The following is a 17,067-nucleotide window of genomic DNA, read 5'->3' as shown; positions in this document are numbered from 1 at the left end:
AGCACCTGACACAGTTAAGTTAGTTTTTTTTTTTAAAATGAAACAAAATGATCAAAAGGTTTTATTTTGATTCAATCAGATTGGACGATGTCAGATTTTAAAGCATAGCATTAATTCAACAAAAAATGATGCCTGGAATGGTGTATTGATCCCTCCTAAGTAACAATCATACTGACCAAACTTACTCAAGTACATTTCGAACATAAGGAAATAATACCTAGGCTAGCCTAGAAGACTACATAAGGCAACACAAATCTTGGCCGCTATATAACATTCATGGAACCCTTGTCTAAACACATTATTGTATTTGCTGTATGAAAAGGCCCAGATACAGATCCTGACTACAAAGCTGACTATTATGAAGACGGCATAGAGCCAAAACAGAAAGCGATCGTTGACGCCTGCCACCTGGAGCCACTCTTCCAGAGTTGTGGTTCCCTCTCTGCTGCCGGTCCATCTGCCGCCGTATGGCCTGGAGGTCTCTGCCCAACTTCCTCAGTGCGTCCAGGGTTGTGTCTACTAGATGTTTGCCCCCTGGAGGATTCATGTAAACGGCGCCCTCCTCCACTGCGGCATTGGGATCTGTATGGTAATGCAGGTCTTTCACGTTAAAGTGTGTGCATCTTATGCACTGGGTGCCATGTCGATTACTTTTTGATTGAAAAGGGCGAGCTTTTCGAGATAAATACAGAACTATTTCATCATGTTGAATGAAGATCATCATTTCAACCATCTCCTTGATTGAAAATGCTACCTTCTTCGTCTTCGTCTCAGCCTAATTTTGTACACTTTTGTTTTGCAACTTGGAACATGGAACATGGATCTAGCCGCACCCCATACCTGTTGAATGTTCTTTTGGTGGCATTGGAGGCAGACCAACCAAACGTTCCAGAGTTCCAAGGAAAACTACTCTCACCCAGCGGGGGACAGGGGCTAGGCGTCTGGAACTTGAGTGGAGGTTGGTGATGAGGATTGTCTCCAACAGGCTGGCCACCATCAGAGCCAGGCAGAGATAGAAGAAAACATCTGAGGATAAATAGGAGACAGTGTTGGTATGCTGGTTACTTTTCAGTTCTAGCTATACAAGTTGATGTCATCCTCACTCTGAACAAGGGTACTACTGACCTATGAGTGGTATGGTGTTGCCAGTGACCGGCAACAAGTCATTCATAAGCAACAGGAAGACGGTGTAGCCTAAGATGAGGGTCATCTTAAAGGCCGAGCGGTCCACACTCTGTGGGGGTAGCAGGAAGCTGAAGAGGCATGCATTCCAGAGCATCCATTGATTTTTCTATCTATGTGGGGTCTTACTTGTGTGGGTGTAGGAGTTGAAGGTGAAAGTGCAGTTCTGGAAGTCAAAGAGGAAGGTGTAGATGTACAGCCTGCATTAGCTAACCACTCTGACAGGGCTGTAGTGGTAGATCTTGCCATTAGAATTGACATGTACATAAGGCACAAATGTTGTGTTTTGCGAAACGCTGTAGGACGGCAAAAAAAACACATTTCACACTTCTTTCGAGCAATGTTTACGTCTTTAGATATGAGATCAGTATTATTATTATTTTATATCAAAGTTATATCAAAGGCCTTGTATTGCACATAAGGGATCACCATGTCACCACTTTTGAGATTTGATTGGTTAGAGGAGTAACGGTGATTTAGGAAAATAAGTACGTTCCTTAATTGAATAGACATTTTTCCACTCCTGAGGTTCACATGAGTGTGGATATAAGCAATCGAATAATTTGATTCACATTTTGTAGATCATTGGAGCTAAAGGCATAAACTTATGGAACAACATAAGACAATGACAACATTTGATCCATACGTTTCGTCTGTGTTTCACACTTGATTATTGTAATTGTGCATGAATCTTACAATTCATTGATGACCATATCTGGTGTCCAAAACTGGGTTCTAGGTAACGTTATCTCTTCTGTGCCGCACTGCTCTGGATCCCAGCCGATGAACTCATTCTTCCATACCTGGTTGCCTAAGCAGAGCTGCAATGCCAGAAGAAATTAAACATCCTGTCATTCTGTCCAAAGACTTTCACATTGCTGACCTCATTCTACGACCGTTCATGGAGGTGGGACATGGTGGTCGAAACCATACGCTATCCAGACTATGTCAGAAATATTGGATTCCTGGTGCCACAGTATTGATCAGAAAAATCCTGTCTAAATGTGTTGTCTGTTGGCGTATAAATGCTATTTCTGGACAACAGCAGATGGCTGATCTACTCCCGGATAGAGTCTCTCCAGATGACCCACCATTCACAGACGTTGGAGTCGATTACACTTACACAGTAAGAAAAGGACCGAGACACTTAAAATGTTCTCACCGACACGGCAGATATTATTCACCTCAAGTAAGATGAACTAAATACAGAGCTTTGGATTACTATAATCGTTTTTTATTGTAGATATTTAATTGAAATAGAATATAAGACCAAACAAACTCAACAGCACACGTCTACAAAACTCGAGAACATACACAGCATGTCCAGTTGAGGGAGCTCAACACTGTTTATATTTTGTAGAATGTTAAATCATCCTCTAGTGTACATTTGGTTTAATAGCTTGTGTTGCATAGATTGACCAGGTATATACGTTGAAAACTGTTTGCATAAACAATGCTTTGCGTGTTCTCGAAGGAGCTCGATGCAAGTGAAGAGATACTTATTATACCGTGCAAAATAGAGGGTTAGAATTGACATGATTAACATCATCATCAAATGCACACAGTGCATTTATGCACCTGATGCATCTTGTCACCCAATGGTTCCATCTTGTTCCATCTATACTTTTTGAATGAAAAGTTACAGTCCACATTTTATTACTCGTTTATAACATTATAAGATCATTAGTATAACATTCCAAGTTAAAAATATAATATGAAAGTGCTTTATATTTACAAAAGTCGATGAAATGTTTTGTCCACTGTACAAAAACCAACCATCTCTACTCTGACACACGCAAACACACACAAAATGTGTGTCTTTTTGTCACATACTTTATATTACAGATATAAATGAACATAACCACGGGTTCCATGTTATAACCATTGAGTTCAGTGGTCCAAGCTTTGTGCCCTTGCTCTCAATTCAATACAACTTAAATCTCTTTACATTGAGGCTCTTAGTGTCCATTAAGTCGACGGTCTCAGACCTAATTAAACTCTATGATAATCACCGATCATGATTAGCTTGTGCTGATCAGCAGGCAGAAGAGACAACTTGTTGCCTTGAGTGTCCAGAATACCCTGGGCTGCTTGTGTTGTTTGGGTTAAGGTGCTTGCTCCCTCTATGGTTCTTTGAGGCATTCCAGTGTAGGGAGTCTCAGGAAGCTTCTCCGGCCGACCTCTGGGCCTACTGTCGTTTGCCGTTGGAATGAGCACTCCTGGTCGCTTCATCATACTTTGGAATTCTTGAAAGTCATCGTCCAAGGAAACAAGGCTGCATGCAGGGGAAGGGCAGGACACCTCAGAAGGATTTGAAACCCAGACGTTGAATGACGGTTTCTCCTCACCGGAAACACGTTCCATCATGCTAGACCGGTCAGCTTCTCCAACTAGGAGTGACTCTTTGAAGTTGTCACCAGACTGAGAGGAGCCAAAGCCATGCAGGTCGGAGGAAGAAGTGGTGTCACCCGGAGAACAGCTATACGAGAGGTCTACCTGCAGAGCCTCTGATTGCGATGAGCTCCCCGATTCAGCCTTCCACGACTGATAGGAAAGGTCAGTTTTCATATGGGATGGATCGAAAGGCTGCCTCTGTCCAGTCAGCTGGAAAATAGGCATCTGAGAATCTGGAAAAGGGTTGTGTACCTCACCCCACAACATACTGGGTTTGTAGAAGGACTCACTAAGTACAGCAGGCGGGTTGGCAGCGTATAACCCCTGGGTCCCAGAAGAAGACATGGAATATGTCATGTTCTCAAAAACGGAGGGGCTGGAGGTCCCAGCGATTGGATTGTAACCATTGTTGCTGTGGGCAACGATATGGCAGGGAGCTGTGGAGAGCTGGGGGAAGGCCATACGCATGGCTTCCTCCACATCGGAGATTAGGTCAATGGAGACCTTCTGCGAGTAACCCAGAGACGAGGAAACGCTTTCAGCTCCGGTACTTTGAAGGGAATTACCACTGCTGTCCCTGGAAGATAAAGCAGGAGAGGAAGACTGTAATTTGTGATGTTTCGAGAGTCATTTAATGGAGTGACATCATCATTGTCACTCCTGTGACTACGGTATTTTCGTATAAACAGTTTATTGAATTTCATGTACAGGACAGTGAAGACTTTTTGAAACAAAAGAGGGCCAGCTATATTAACCCACAATGGTTTTTCGTCAAATCCGTCCTCTTTGCAGGCCTCAACATAGACAGAGCTCAGGGGAGTTTTCTGCGGCGTAAGCACCTGTGAAACGGTCGGAAAATCGTTAAAACAATGTGTGAATCCTCCCGTTTTATATCCCATGATGATTCTTAAAAGATTTGGCCTATTGGTCAAAGGTCCATTGTGTAGAATTTAGTAGTAACTAGTGGTGAGGTGGCAGTTTGCAAAAGACTGAAAATGTCCCCCTCACCAACGACAACAGTGGCCTGTGTTGTGTGAAATTCCATAAAGCTGTGTACCTTGTGATCTCCTGGGACCATGAATAACAAAGTTGAGTTTTTATAGTCGCCAACGCTATCCCACCAACTCTCCTTCAACCTAGAGACAAATGGAACGAATAGAATTTTATAAAAACCTTTTTCATATCATCTTTTAACAAAGTTTACTGATGACATCATGACACAAGTAACTGTGAGGATAAGGGCATCTCACCGTGTGCAGAATAGATACAGGAAACTGGTGATGATGAAAGCAGCAACACACAGACTCATAATGACCGCAACCGCAATACTGGTAGGTGACACAGCTGAAAAAGAACATGCAGATATCATGTATGAGAAAAACATCATCATCTTTTCACCGTCTCCCACTACCAGTTTATACCATTCCTTCATTAACTCGAAGTAAATGCTAAATTTACTGCATTCATGTATGTCTGTTGATTAGCCCAGAGACATATACGCAGTGGTGGGCCGTCAGGGCCAGCAGGGCCTTCTCTGCTGGACCTGTCAAAATCGAAATATATCTATATTATGTTTTTCAAAATGATATTAATTTGTGTCTGAACGCATCTTAATTCCATATTTTTTTCAGTACTTACAACATAATTCCAAAAGGAAAACCGTTTTTTTTTTGTAAGGCTGAGCTCAGCTGAATACGCATCACAGCTAGGTTACATGGACCGGCGGGGCCAGCACTAAAAGTATTGCTAGCCTTTCGCTGAAGCTGCCACCTCCCATTCGATAATAAATTTGACTGACGTGTGTAATCAGCCAATCAAATGTTGATGTGTAGTAATAGAACGGCCCCAGGCCCCAGCAATATGCCGGCGCTGGCCCCCCGGTGATGTCGTCAGCAAATGTTGAATCGTTGGCGGTACAGCGTTGATAGTGAACTTCTATGGCCACCGCCTTCACAGCACCTAGCGATCCTGTTTATGATCTTCTTAGTTTGCCTTTTTCAAGGCAATCGTTTGGAGATAAGACAGATTTAATTTCAAGAGGAAGTCCTACACCGAAGCTGGATGGGCTGACCCAGGCCGGTAAAGGTTTTGTGCGGCACTTTACAGAGTGCAACTACAGCCGCTATGACTGGCTAACGGCTAGCACCGTTCAGAACAACCTATTCTACTCGCTGTGTTTGCTGTTCAACATCAGTGAGGGGACATGGAACAGCGCCGGATTCAGCAGTCTTATGCCGCGTTTCCACTGCAGGGTGCGGAACGGATCGGATCGCAAAGGTGCGGTAGGGAGGGGCCGGTATAGCCCAGCTCAGTTCCGAGGTCGCGTTTCCACTGCCGACAGTACCCATGGTGGTAGGCCGGATGTCGATCGCCGCGGCAGCTACATAAACATCGTAAACAACGTCTTCCTCCCCAAGAATGCAGACGAACGTCTCCACCTCCTTGTTCGCCCAAGCAAGCTTTTTACGCGACATGTTAATTGTAAAGAATAATACCTTGAGGCTACTGTTTGTTTGTTTTTATCCGGCGTCACCCGGAAGTGACGATTCTGTCGACCAATCAAAGGAGGGGGGGTGTAGCTAGAATTTCACGGGACCCTTTCAGGCGTCTGGTCTCGTTTTGGGTACCGCAACGGAGGAGTCCCGAGAATGGGGCCGGAACGGGTACGGCAAAGTCCGTGTCACGCCCACTTTTGGCGGTGGAAACGCGACCCGACTCGCACCTTTGCGATCCGATCCGTTCCGCACCCTGCAGTGGAAACGCGCCATTAACAGCTTCACCAAGGCAGCTTTAAAACATCAGGCCATGGGTGATGGGCGAGTTTTACTTTGCACTGTGTAGGAGCGATAATGTTGTTGTGGTACTATAGTTTATTACGCATTTTTTTAAATGGTTGGAAACGTAAATATATTGCTGGAATTTGGGCAGTAGGCTTAATGGTAATGCTGTGTGTGGATGCCTCTTAATAAGCGTATTAAATGAACCCGTTCACTACTACTCCTGTTGGCTTAATATTCTGCCTGGAATAGCTGCTGTAAAATATGTGGCATAAAGGCCTACTTGTATGTTTCATTTTTGTTAATGAACTGGCGTTGCACTTGTACTATTTGACGCTATAGGCTACTTTTTTGAATCCGTTGAAGTTGCGAAGGCATCCGGTGAAAATAACAATAACTGTGAACACTTGTTTTTGTTTCATGTGTGCGATGTGCAATCTGGTTGCGGTGTGACATAAGGAAAGATCTGATGGTGATGCTGCATTATTCTAGCTCTGTGGTAATGCAAAGTGGTGTGCGTGTGCGCTGTTGTTGTTGCTGAAGATCAACTGTCTTGTTGTGGATGTTATGCAGTAGCGCATTGTGGCTGTATTGGCACTTAATAGGACATTTGTGTGCATGTCTTGAGTGTTTGCCGTTGGTGGAGTTTGTTACTGAACGCCCTGACTTAAACCCCACGGTACGCTACTGCATATACGCCGCATTGTCTGCTTTGACCCCTAACTGTGATACAGCAACGTTGCTGCAATAATAGAGGCCAAGACAAGCTTGTAGACAGAAACAAGTAAACGGGGAGCCGTGCGTATTCTTGATCAAAAGTAATGTAACGATTACCTTTCTCAACGGATTTCCATGAGAGACTTTCCTATTAATTTTTATTCATATTATAAATAGCCATATTTATTACAAAATAAAAAATGTACTGTTTTACTCCACGTAGATCATTAGAGATCCCATGGCATGCTACTTTATGAATGCTTTTATATAGCTTTTAGTGGGCCCCTAATACAGTACTTGAAGACGCTCAAGAAATTCAGCCTTGGTGCAGAATTACAACCACTGCGAGCCTGTCCCACAATGAGCTTTCCTCAAACGTGCCGTTTTTTAGAGACGGGTGGAGGATATAATTTAGTCCGGGTGCTCCGGACTAAATTATATCATATTAAACATAGATATCTACATCATATAATATATTATCACGGCCAAAAACTCTGTGCGCCTCCAGACGATGTTATGAATCTCAAACGACTGCGTCGGGTTTTCCGGAGTCTCTGGTTCTTCCACTTCCACATCAATCTGAAGTACGTTGAGCTGCGACATGGAGGAGAAAGGGATTTTTGCCCATGATTGTTGACCATGATTGTCTCCCGCCGGAGCCCCGCTGCCCGCTGCCGAGGCACCGTTGCTTCGGCATCGGGCAGCGGGCAGCGGGGTTCCGGTGGGAGACAATTGCCGGTAACAATCCCTTTCTCCTCCATGTCCTGCTCAACCTTGGCTGAGATAAACCCCACTACGAGTCTCTTTGTGGAAATACCAGCGACGTCAGAGAACCCGTCGTGTTATGCGCCATAACACCAACAGCAGAACGGTTATCCAAATATATAACAAAGAACACTTGCACACACACACACACACGCACACACACACACACACACACACACACACACACACACACACACACACACACACACACACACACACACACACACACACACACACACACACACACACACACACACACACACACACACACACACACACACACACGTGGTGCTTGCAGGGTCGTAGCTCATTGTCTCATTGGCAGGCCAAATTCTCTGGGCGGGCAAGGCAGAGAAAGGGGAGGTAACTTGGCCCCTTATGACGACATATGGGAACAATTTTGAAATCGGAGGGTCTTGGCATTCATTTTTTAAAGGCGGAGCAGGATACCTAGTGGTCATTGTACACCTAACGCCATTTCTAGCTACTGGGGGGCCATAGACAGGCTAGGGGAACTCATATGAATGTTAGAAAACCTCTGGTAATTATTTTCAGGCCATGGGGCCTTTAACCCTTGAATTAAAACAAATCATTCAAACCAGTATTGTACCATACATGAGAAAAACGTCTGAGCCTTTCCTACCACTTGTTTATACAATTTCTTCATTAACTGGTGGGAAATTTACTGCATTCATGAAGCTTGTTTGATACCACGAATAGGATGCACAGATATATACAGTTCTTTGCAGATGCCATCTGATAATACTCATTATCATCCACTAGAATCGGTGTACGTACACCGGGATAGGCGGAGTTAGAGGGATGGAACTGAGACCAGCAGGAGTTTAGGTAGCAGAGCCGGCACTAGCCTGATAGGTAGGGACCAGAGGTAGGGGGTTTAGATCTTACGGGTGGTGAATGTCAGGTCTCCACTGCTTTCACTGTAGAACGCAGAGGAGCTCTGCACGCTGACCAGGTACTCTGTCCACGGCTCCAGGGACTTGCCCAAAATCTCATAAGACTCCATGGACGAAACGTCCACTTTCTGCAACAGAAAGACTACAGCTTCAACGGCATGGTTCAGAAATAAATATTAGTCTGGGTTTCATCTACAGCCTATGTTAGGCTCCAGCCAACACTTTGTTTGACCAAGACAGGCAGCCTTCTGTCAGTACCAGACATATTTACATTACACTGAGTCATTTATAATTTTGTAATGCTACTTTTTACAGGACATTCTGCCTTTGTGTGCTTGAGTCTGTAGAGAGATCGACTTAAGTGATGAAATTAGAAAGTGACGGACATGTAGATGTCAATGGATGTTATGTGGGCCTTGAACTGGGCTCTCTGGTGTAAATGGACATACCGTGCCTTTCTCTCCTTTTTTGCGGTAGTTCAGCCACACCGTCAGCTTGAAGGAGAGGTCATTTTCGTAATTTGTGTCCCACGTCACCAGATAATTCCCCTTTTCTCTTGTCACCGAAGTGATATTTGGGGCTTTGGGTTTTACTGGGGTAAAGATTAGACAGTGAATATAGAGAAAGTTCAGGTAGGGGTTAAACAGCGAATACAAAGAAAGGTAATTAAAGAGAAGGTAGGGGTAAGACAGTTAAAACAGAGATATTAATGAAGGAGCAGGTAGGTGTTAGACAATGATAATACATCCATAATTAAGAAGCAGGTATAGGTAGTTAGACAGTGGCTGCAGAGACAGGTCATTAAAGAGCAGGCACGGGTAAAACAGAGACAGGTTATTAAGATGAGGTGTTATTATACAGTGAATACAGAGTGACATGTCAGTCATGAGAAGGGGATTCCATAGACATTTAGAGGCCAATGCGGTGTCCATGTGTATATGTCACTTGGAGGACATATACTGGTCATTAGCCTCTGGAGCAGGTATGACTTTTTTCAGGTATGAAACTGCTTGCTTAAACTCACCGTTGGAGTAAGCTGAGATGTTTTTGGACACCACTAGAGCCCCAGCTTTCCGCAGCGTTGTTGTGTATATGTCCCCCACGTTAAACCTCATAAAAAAAAAAGTTAAAGTTAGAAGCATATTCGATATTAGTTATTCAACAGATATGTGCTATTTGTAAAATAAAATCTTTACCCATTGATGTCCAACGAGCAACTGCACCTTCCCGTCCGAACTGAGTCCGATTTTAAATTGCAATTCCTCACACTGAAAAGTAAAATAAAGCACAATGTTTTAGATTTTTTTATAACTTCCAATAGTGACGTCACTATGAATCATGAACGAATGTGGATAGACGTAGGCCTACAATGTTACTTTGCATTTCATATTTTCAAATCAATGTATTAATGTTTGGTATTAATAATTACGTGTATCGTTGTGTGCCTTCCACTCGGGTGTTGAGTGTGTACTCGGCGCAGCTCGGATCGTCGGGCGGGGGATTGAACGCACACACCATCAGCCTGTCGAAGTCGTTGACGCAGTGAAGATTGAGCCCTGTGTTTTCCGAACGATATTAACATTGTAGGCTATTACAAGTAAGGAAAAATGAAACACCGCAAATCTCACTGAGTAGGTTTCAATGGGAGACTTTATCTTACCTTGCGCTGCCATAGAAACACAGTTTAGAAGGAAAACGCCAAAGTAAAACCTAAATCCAATAGAGGAAAACATGTCACACCCTTATTATTACACTGAATGCATTCACATAAACTGGTACACAATCTTAGCTTACCGTAAACCTGGTATCCGCTCCATTGTCGACTAAAAGTATTGTTGAGTTTCCTGAAAACTAAACCACTTCCGGATTTGCTATAACTTTGGCTAGACCAAATGGAAATACCCCTCCTTTTTACATTGGAGAAAGAGGAAGTTCTGCATCACGTTTCCAAAGAGTCGAATGAATCATCAGCGGTCGGTCAGCAACAGCTATTTATGGTCAGGTTTGACTCGGCGAACCTGAAATAATACTTTGTGTTTACGTGTGTTATATACACCGAGTAAAACACATGTACAAAAGTGTGTAATTCCTGGAGGATTTTTTTACTATTAACTTTTTTAATTTACTTCTAATAATAATAGGTTTAATTAAGCATCAATAGTCTACATGCATACATGTAATTGTTGATGGTCAGTATCCTATTTTGCATAACCTTCATGCCTATTATCTCACCATTCACTGAGCGTTGAGTGGAAGCAATGGTGATTTGTCTTGCTGGTGCTACAGCGGGTCTGAAGTATTCAGTGATAGTACTGCTGGGGAGTGTACTGTATGGCAATCAAAAGTCAGGCTCAAGCATTATGTGCCTATTATAAACGGCTCTGTTTATTTAAAAGCAGCAAACAGCAATTGATAGATATGGAAGTTAACTGACAGTGTCTACAGCATAGTAGACCAGGCTTCACAGAGCCTAGACAAACCAACAGAGCACTTGACGCAGAATCAGGCACCGATCCTGCAATCAGCGTCAAATCCATGCTTTTCAACTTAAAAACACAACACTAACCCACAATGTTCACATGTTGTTGTTTGCAAAACTTCGAAAATATACACCGTTATGTATTAAAGTCAAATTTCCAGAAGTGGTGTTCTGTTGAAAGGTTACATTAAAGCCAGTCTAGCAAGCTATACAACATTTTCTGTTCCGTTCAATTAAATCAAGGTTATCAAATGCATGGTGATTAAATATCTTTACGGGTTACACATAAACTCAGACCCTTCCCTATTACTCTCCCATGTTCATATTAAAATAATTCATAACATTAACATCACCAACAACATATATGCAAGTCATTTTTTTTAAATAAAACAAAATTATCAAAATGTTTTATTTTGTTTCAATCAAATTGGACGATGGCAGATTTTAAAGCATAGCATTAATTAAACAAAAAGTGATGCCTGGAATGGTGTATTGAACCTCTCCCAAGTAACAATCATACTGACTAAACTTAATGCATTTCGAATATAAGGAAAGAATACCTAGAAGACTACAAAAGGCAACACAAAAAATCTTGGCCGCTATATTACATTTATGGAACCCTTCCTAAACACATTATTTTATTTGCTGTATGAAGAGGCCCAGATACAGATCATGACTACAAAGCTGACTATTATGAAGACGGCATAGAGCCAAAACAGAAAGCGATCGATGACGCCTGCCACCTGGATCCACTCCTCAGAGTTGTGGTTCCCTTTCTGCTGCCGGTCCACCTGCCGCCGGATGGCCTGGAGGTCTCTGCCCAACTTCCTCAGTGCGTCCAGGGTTGTGTCTACTAGATGTTTGCCCCCTGGAGGAGTCATGTAAACGGCGCCCTCCTCCACTGCATCATTGGGATCTGTATGGTAATGCAGGTCTTTCACGTTTAAGTGTGTACATCTAGCCTCATTTTGTACTTTGTTTTGGAACACTGGACAGTACATTCTAGCCTAACAACACCATACCTGTTGAATGTTCTTTTGGTGGCTTTGAAGGCAGACCAACACAACACCCCAGGGTCTGAAGGAAAACGACTCTCACCCAGCGGGGGACAGGAGCAAGGCGACTGGAGCTTGAGTGGAGGTTGGTGATGAGGATTGTCTCCAACAGGCTGGCCACCATCAGAGCCAGGCAAAGAGAGAAGAAAACATCTGAGGATAAATAGGAGACGGTGTTGGTATGCTGGTTACTTTTCAGTTCTAGCTATATAAGGTGATGTCAGCCTCACTCTGAACAAGGGTACTACTGACTTATGAGTGGTATGGTGTTGCCAGTGACCGGCAGCAAGTCATTCATAAGCAACAGGAAGACGGTGTAGCCTAAGATGAGGGTCATCTTAAAGGCCGAGCGGTCCACACTCTGTGGGGGTAACAGGAAGCTGAAGAGGTCCACTGTGATCAGGAAGCAGCTGGGGATGATCAGGTTGACCACATAGAGAGTGGACTTGCGCCTCAGACCAATCTATGGGGTTTAAAAAAGATAGTCCTTAACAGGGCCATTTAAAATATTATCATTATCTAAACAATCTTTATTAACTTTACCATGTCACCATGAGGAAATGCATAATGTTACATTTTCTAATCATGAATATATCATTTTATTCAAACATACGTGAAACACAAGCTCATCACTTCCGTACGGTGGTTCTGCATTGTGTGACTCTTTATAAGCAATGATATCGATGAGCTGCCATTCTCCTACAGTAGTCATCACTTCCATTGAGTTCATCAGAATCTCCTTTATGGGAATGTTCAGTTCGACCCTGATGTCCTTGGCTGATTGAGTAGAGCATTGCATAAGAGAAGAGAGGGCAGGATGTTACACATGTACCCCTTCACCCAAAATACACCAACCATACACAAACAAAACCATAATCTGAAGGAATAACCAGACTAAAGAGACAACCAGACACAACCGTAACCATCTATAGATATTCTTGCTCTTTCTTTATCCTTTGTCTCAGTGCAAGTTGTCAATCTGTCAAGTCACGAGCTTGCGCAGTTCGCACATAGTTTTAGTAAATTGTTAAAAAATAGTACAATCCCAATGAACCTCTAAAAAAAAAAGGTATTGTGTTTTTTCTTTGGATTTACTCCCAACTAACAAACTCGGTCCAATCGAGAGCTGGTTCGATTGAAAAGAAAGAGGGATGGGGTTTCTCTTTTGAAGCTGGGTCAGAGATGTAATTTCACCAAAAGTATATTCCTTTGACTTACCATGGTCAAATTAGAAGGAAGGTTGCACAACTGTGGTCAATTGGTAGTCTCGCACTAGAAAATCCTCAATGAGGGTGGCTATTCATAATCCATATGGGTTACCCTTTTCTAACTGAAATGTGGAGAATATCTGTTTATCTACGTGGTGTCTTACATGTGTGCATGTAGGAACCGAAGGTGAAAGTGCAGTTCTGGACGTCGAAGGGGAAGGTGTAGATGTTCAGGTTGCAGGAGCTAACCACTCTGACTGGGCTGAAGTCGTAGATCCAACCATCAGAATGGACAAGTACAAAAGGCACAGCTGGGGCTGTGTTCTTAGCCATACTGTAAGACAGCAAAAAAAACATACTTGCACTCAGTTTGAGATATGTTTACATCTTTAAGTAGAACATTAATATAAATATGTTGGTAATTATCATCAGTGGTCTTGTATTGCACATTGGTCAAGGAGTGATTTAGAAAAAATAAAGTAGCAGTTGGGACGACCGCAATGGAATAGTTCAGTCCCCAATAGTAAATGGTAAATTAACTGCATTTATATAGCTTTTTTCTAACCACTCGAAAAAAGCTATACTCGAAGGACTTTGCAAAATTGGCTAATTCATACAGACATTTACACAACGACGGCCGTGTCAACCAGGCCTGCAGGGTTAGGTGTCTTGCTCAGGGACACCGCAACAAGTAGCAATCTTCAGATTACCAGCCAACCCGCTTACCAGCAATAAGCTGCCCAATGTATGCATCTTAAGATCTAACCTCCCAATGATGACGATTCATTTACTTGTGTCTGATTAGGTATTAAAGTGGTTTGTCCCTTCTGAACATAATCAGAAGATTTGAGCCATCCGTTTTTGTCTTGGCGTTTCACAATGACTGCAATTGTGCATGGATCTTACAATTCATTGATGACAATATCTGGTATCCAGAATTTGCTTCTAGGTAGTGAAATCTGGTCGGTGCCGCACTGTTCTGGATCCCAACTGATGAACTCATTCTTCCATCCCTGGAGGAATCACAAACTATTTAATGCATTTGGCCTATTGGCTAATATGTGATTTAATTTCAAATAATGAATTCAAATATTAAATTTGGGGTTTCGCTTTAACAGAAATATTGAGATAATGAATTGCTATATTATTTTTTACTTACAATGTCAAGCCAAATATAAGTGTTCAAGAGTTGAGCTTTTTCATCCTGGAAAAAACAGAATTGTAAAATATGTTTATCAGCCTACAATAGCCAATTGTATTCTGATTCCGTATCTCTGAACATATGTGCTAAAAGTCAACATGCTTATAAATAATAACACTTATTTTGATTGAAGTTCATAAGATAAGTTCATAAGAAGTTCAAGACAGAACGTACCACTCCGAGAATTCCATACAGGGTAAAAGATACCAAGACCTCTGTGAAATTAACCATGTCGTGGACGGGTCGTATGGGCTGTAAATCAAAGACCGGTGACAGTGCTACCAGGAGGGCGGAAGAGCTGGGCTCAGAACAACTCAGCAGCTGTTTAACCCCTTTACTGTCACTTATCGATACAGTCGCCTCTTCCTTTACAACTTCATCCACGACCACCTCAGTCTCCAGTGCCACTTCCTTCCCCGAATCGACTTGTCCAACTTCCTCTTCCTTTACAACTTCATCCACGACCACCTCAGCCTCCAGTGCCACTTCCTTCCCCGAATCGACTTGTCCAACTTCCTCTTCCTTTACAACTTCATCCACGACCACCTCAGTCTCCAGTGCCACTTCCTTCCCCGAATCGACTTGTCCAAAACCTTAAACAAACAAAACATTAACCATAATTGCAACCAATGGACAAATGTTGGCAAACTCTCCACAATAATGCCTTCTCTGGTTTGTGTCATATGGGCATGTGGACTATGAATATCAAAGATGTTTTTAGATTAAGCATGTCAATTCATATTAACTTAAAGACTAATTAAAATTGAAGATTTGCTGTCCATCATACTACCAACGTTTTTTTTTAATGTTTTTAATTTAAAGGGGTTCATATTTAATAGAATATAGATAGCTTTAATGATGACATTTTGAAAAAATACAATATACTAATGTATTCTATGTCATATTTCAGCCAAACCTGTATGGTTGCAGAGGAAAAACATCTCCCTTCTTACATATTTAAGTATTATTTAAGTTGTAATGCTTTTTGGTTCCATTTACTCACCTTGTGTGGCAGAGAATATGATGAATACCATGGTCAAAAATGACCTGGCAGATAGCTGTTGATTAAAAACTGAGTGTTAACGACAATATTAACTAACAAAACAAGTCAATTTTACATTGTGTAATAACCAAAACTCTCTCAAAATGATCTATACTCTTAACCTGCAGTTCGGCAGCCATTATCTTGCAATTCGCTGCTCTTCGTCTGTCTTGGTTCAAATGAAAATAGATTATTAAAAAGAAGAATCATAAGAATATCACAACATATTGTCTACATTTTTGTAGTCAATTGATTGTTCAAAACGTAGCTCAAGTGAACAAAATCACAGAAACTGTTATAATAAACATACCCGGTTGAAATGCTCTTCCAGTTAAAAAATTGCATCAACAACAAAGGTGTATATATAGCATTATTTTAAGCTGAGCGTGACTTGATAACCCCACTTGTACAAATCAAGAGGTTTCTCCTGCTGAGTGCTACTTTACTTATCGGTTGCTCAATTCAAAGTAGGGCTTAAGACATGTTTTGGAGTTTTAGTTGATCAGAATGTAGCGTGCAGATGGGGAAAAGCTAACTCATCGGTATCAAATTCAGAAAACCCTGGAACATGTAGCTTAGTGTTAGGGCCGGCATCACAAAATTTAAACCATAACCATCTCTAAACCATAAGGAATACACTCCTAACTCAATAAGCGTAAAGAAGAAGCGTATTCAAAGATGTTCAACAGATTAAACGAAACCGTTATGGTCCATGGTGCACCTGAAGTACAGCTTTCCAAGGTATATCGTTATTGAAATGATCAATTTCCATATCGTCAGGTGTCTGTACACCACTGACGGACTCTACTTCGGGCAATAAATGAACATCACTTTGGGCATCAGATTGGAGGATGCAGATTGGCAATATGTGTGATGCCATGTTCATATCTTGCATCTGCCCCTTTACTGCGCTTCAGTGCAAAGTTGTAATAATAAGGTTTGTGGATTTTATAGTTGAACTTCAATAATGAGTCTTCTTTTATTGTATTTTTTTTGGAGAAAACATAAATGCACTTTCACTCAGCAAACTTAGCTACCAAGGGAGAACGGTCACTGACTTTCTGACCCAGGAGAACATGAGGGACCAGTAAATCTGCTACAGGCCTTTCCCTTCCAGGGTAGGTTCTAGCGATGGCTTGGGTGTTCTCATGCTTGGGTGTTCTCAAGCTCCTTCTATGGTGAAGCTTAAAGTTTTGCGTCACCCTGCAATCATTTGCATGTCTCACCAAATATTTTCCATACAGCATTACTATCTTCATCTGAGGTTATCGTATTTCTACATCGCATGTTGCCATTTTACCCCGGTCTTAATGGTGAATAATCTATAGCA

At 42.1% G+C, this 17,067-nt stretch overlaps 1 protein-coding gene and 1 pseudogene across 1 annotated transcript; both read right to left on the bottom strand.

The window, feature by feature from the left end:
• Positions 1–1,356: 1,356 nt before the first annotated feature.
• On the bottom strand, positions 1,357–10,696 carry LOC130393571 (uncharacterized). The gene is made up of 11 exons (XM_056604256.1): positions 10,547–10,696; positions 10,413–10,462; positions 10,182–10,308; positions 9,949–10,020; positions 9,777–9,862; positions 9,202–9,344; positions 8,745–8,880; positions 4,827–4,920; positions 4,634–4,712; positions 4,336–4,415; positions 1,357–4,153 (listed from the first exon to the last, which is right to left on the bottom strand). The coding sequence occupies exons 1-11, from the start codon at positions 10,567–10,569 to the stop codon at positions 3,175–3,177; spliced, it is 1,869 nt and encodes a 622-aa protein (XP_056460231.1). The 5' UTR covers positions 10,570–10,696; the 3' UTR covers positions 1,357–3,174.
• A 1,173-nt stretch (positions 10,697–11,869) lies between these two features.
• Positions 11,870–15,729, bottom strand: LOC130393495 (5-hydroxytryptamine receptor 3E-like; annotated as a pseudogene).
• Between the last annotated feature and the right edge of the window lie 1,338 nt (positions 15,730–17,067).

The sequence above is a fragment of the Gadus chalcogrammus genome, chromosome 12, assembly GCF_026213295.1.
Source record: "Gadus chalcogrammus isolate NIFS_2021 chromosome 12, NIFS_Gcha_1.0, whole genome shotgun sequence".
Taxonomy (NCBI): Eukaryota; Metazoa; Chordata; class Actinopteri; order Gadiformes; family Gadidae; genus Gadus; species Gadus chalcogrammus.
Note: the sequence above shows the minus strand (reverse complement) of the source record. Positions and strands in the feature narration are given on the sequence as shown.

Bases quoted from the DNA above. Each gene is read 5' to 3' on its own strand.
- LOC130393571 (XM_056604256.1), bottom strand. From the start codon at position 10,569: ATGGAGCGGATACCAGGTTTACG. The intron at 10,309-10,412 runs GTAAGATAAAGT...CGGAAAACACAG, and splicing joins TGTTTCTATGGCAGCGCAAG to GGCTCAATCTTCACTGCGTC. The intron at 4,921-8,744 runs GTAAGATCTAAA...GTTCTTTTTCAG, and splicing joins AGACCTGACATTCACCACCC to CTGTGTCACCTACCAGTATT.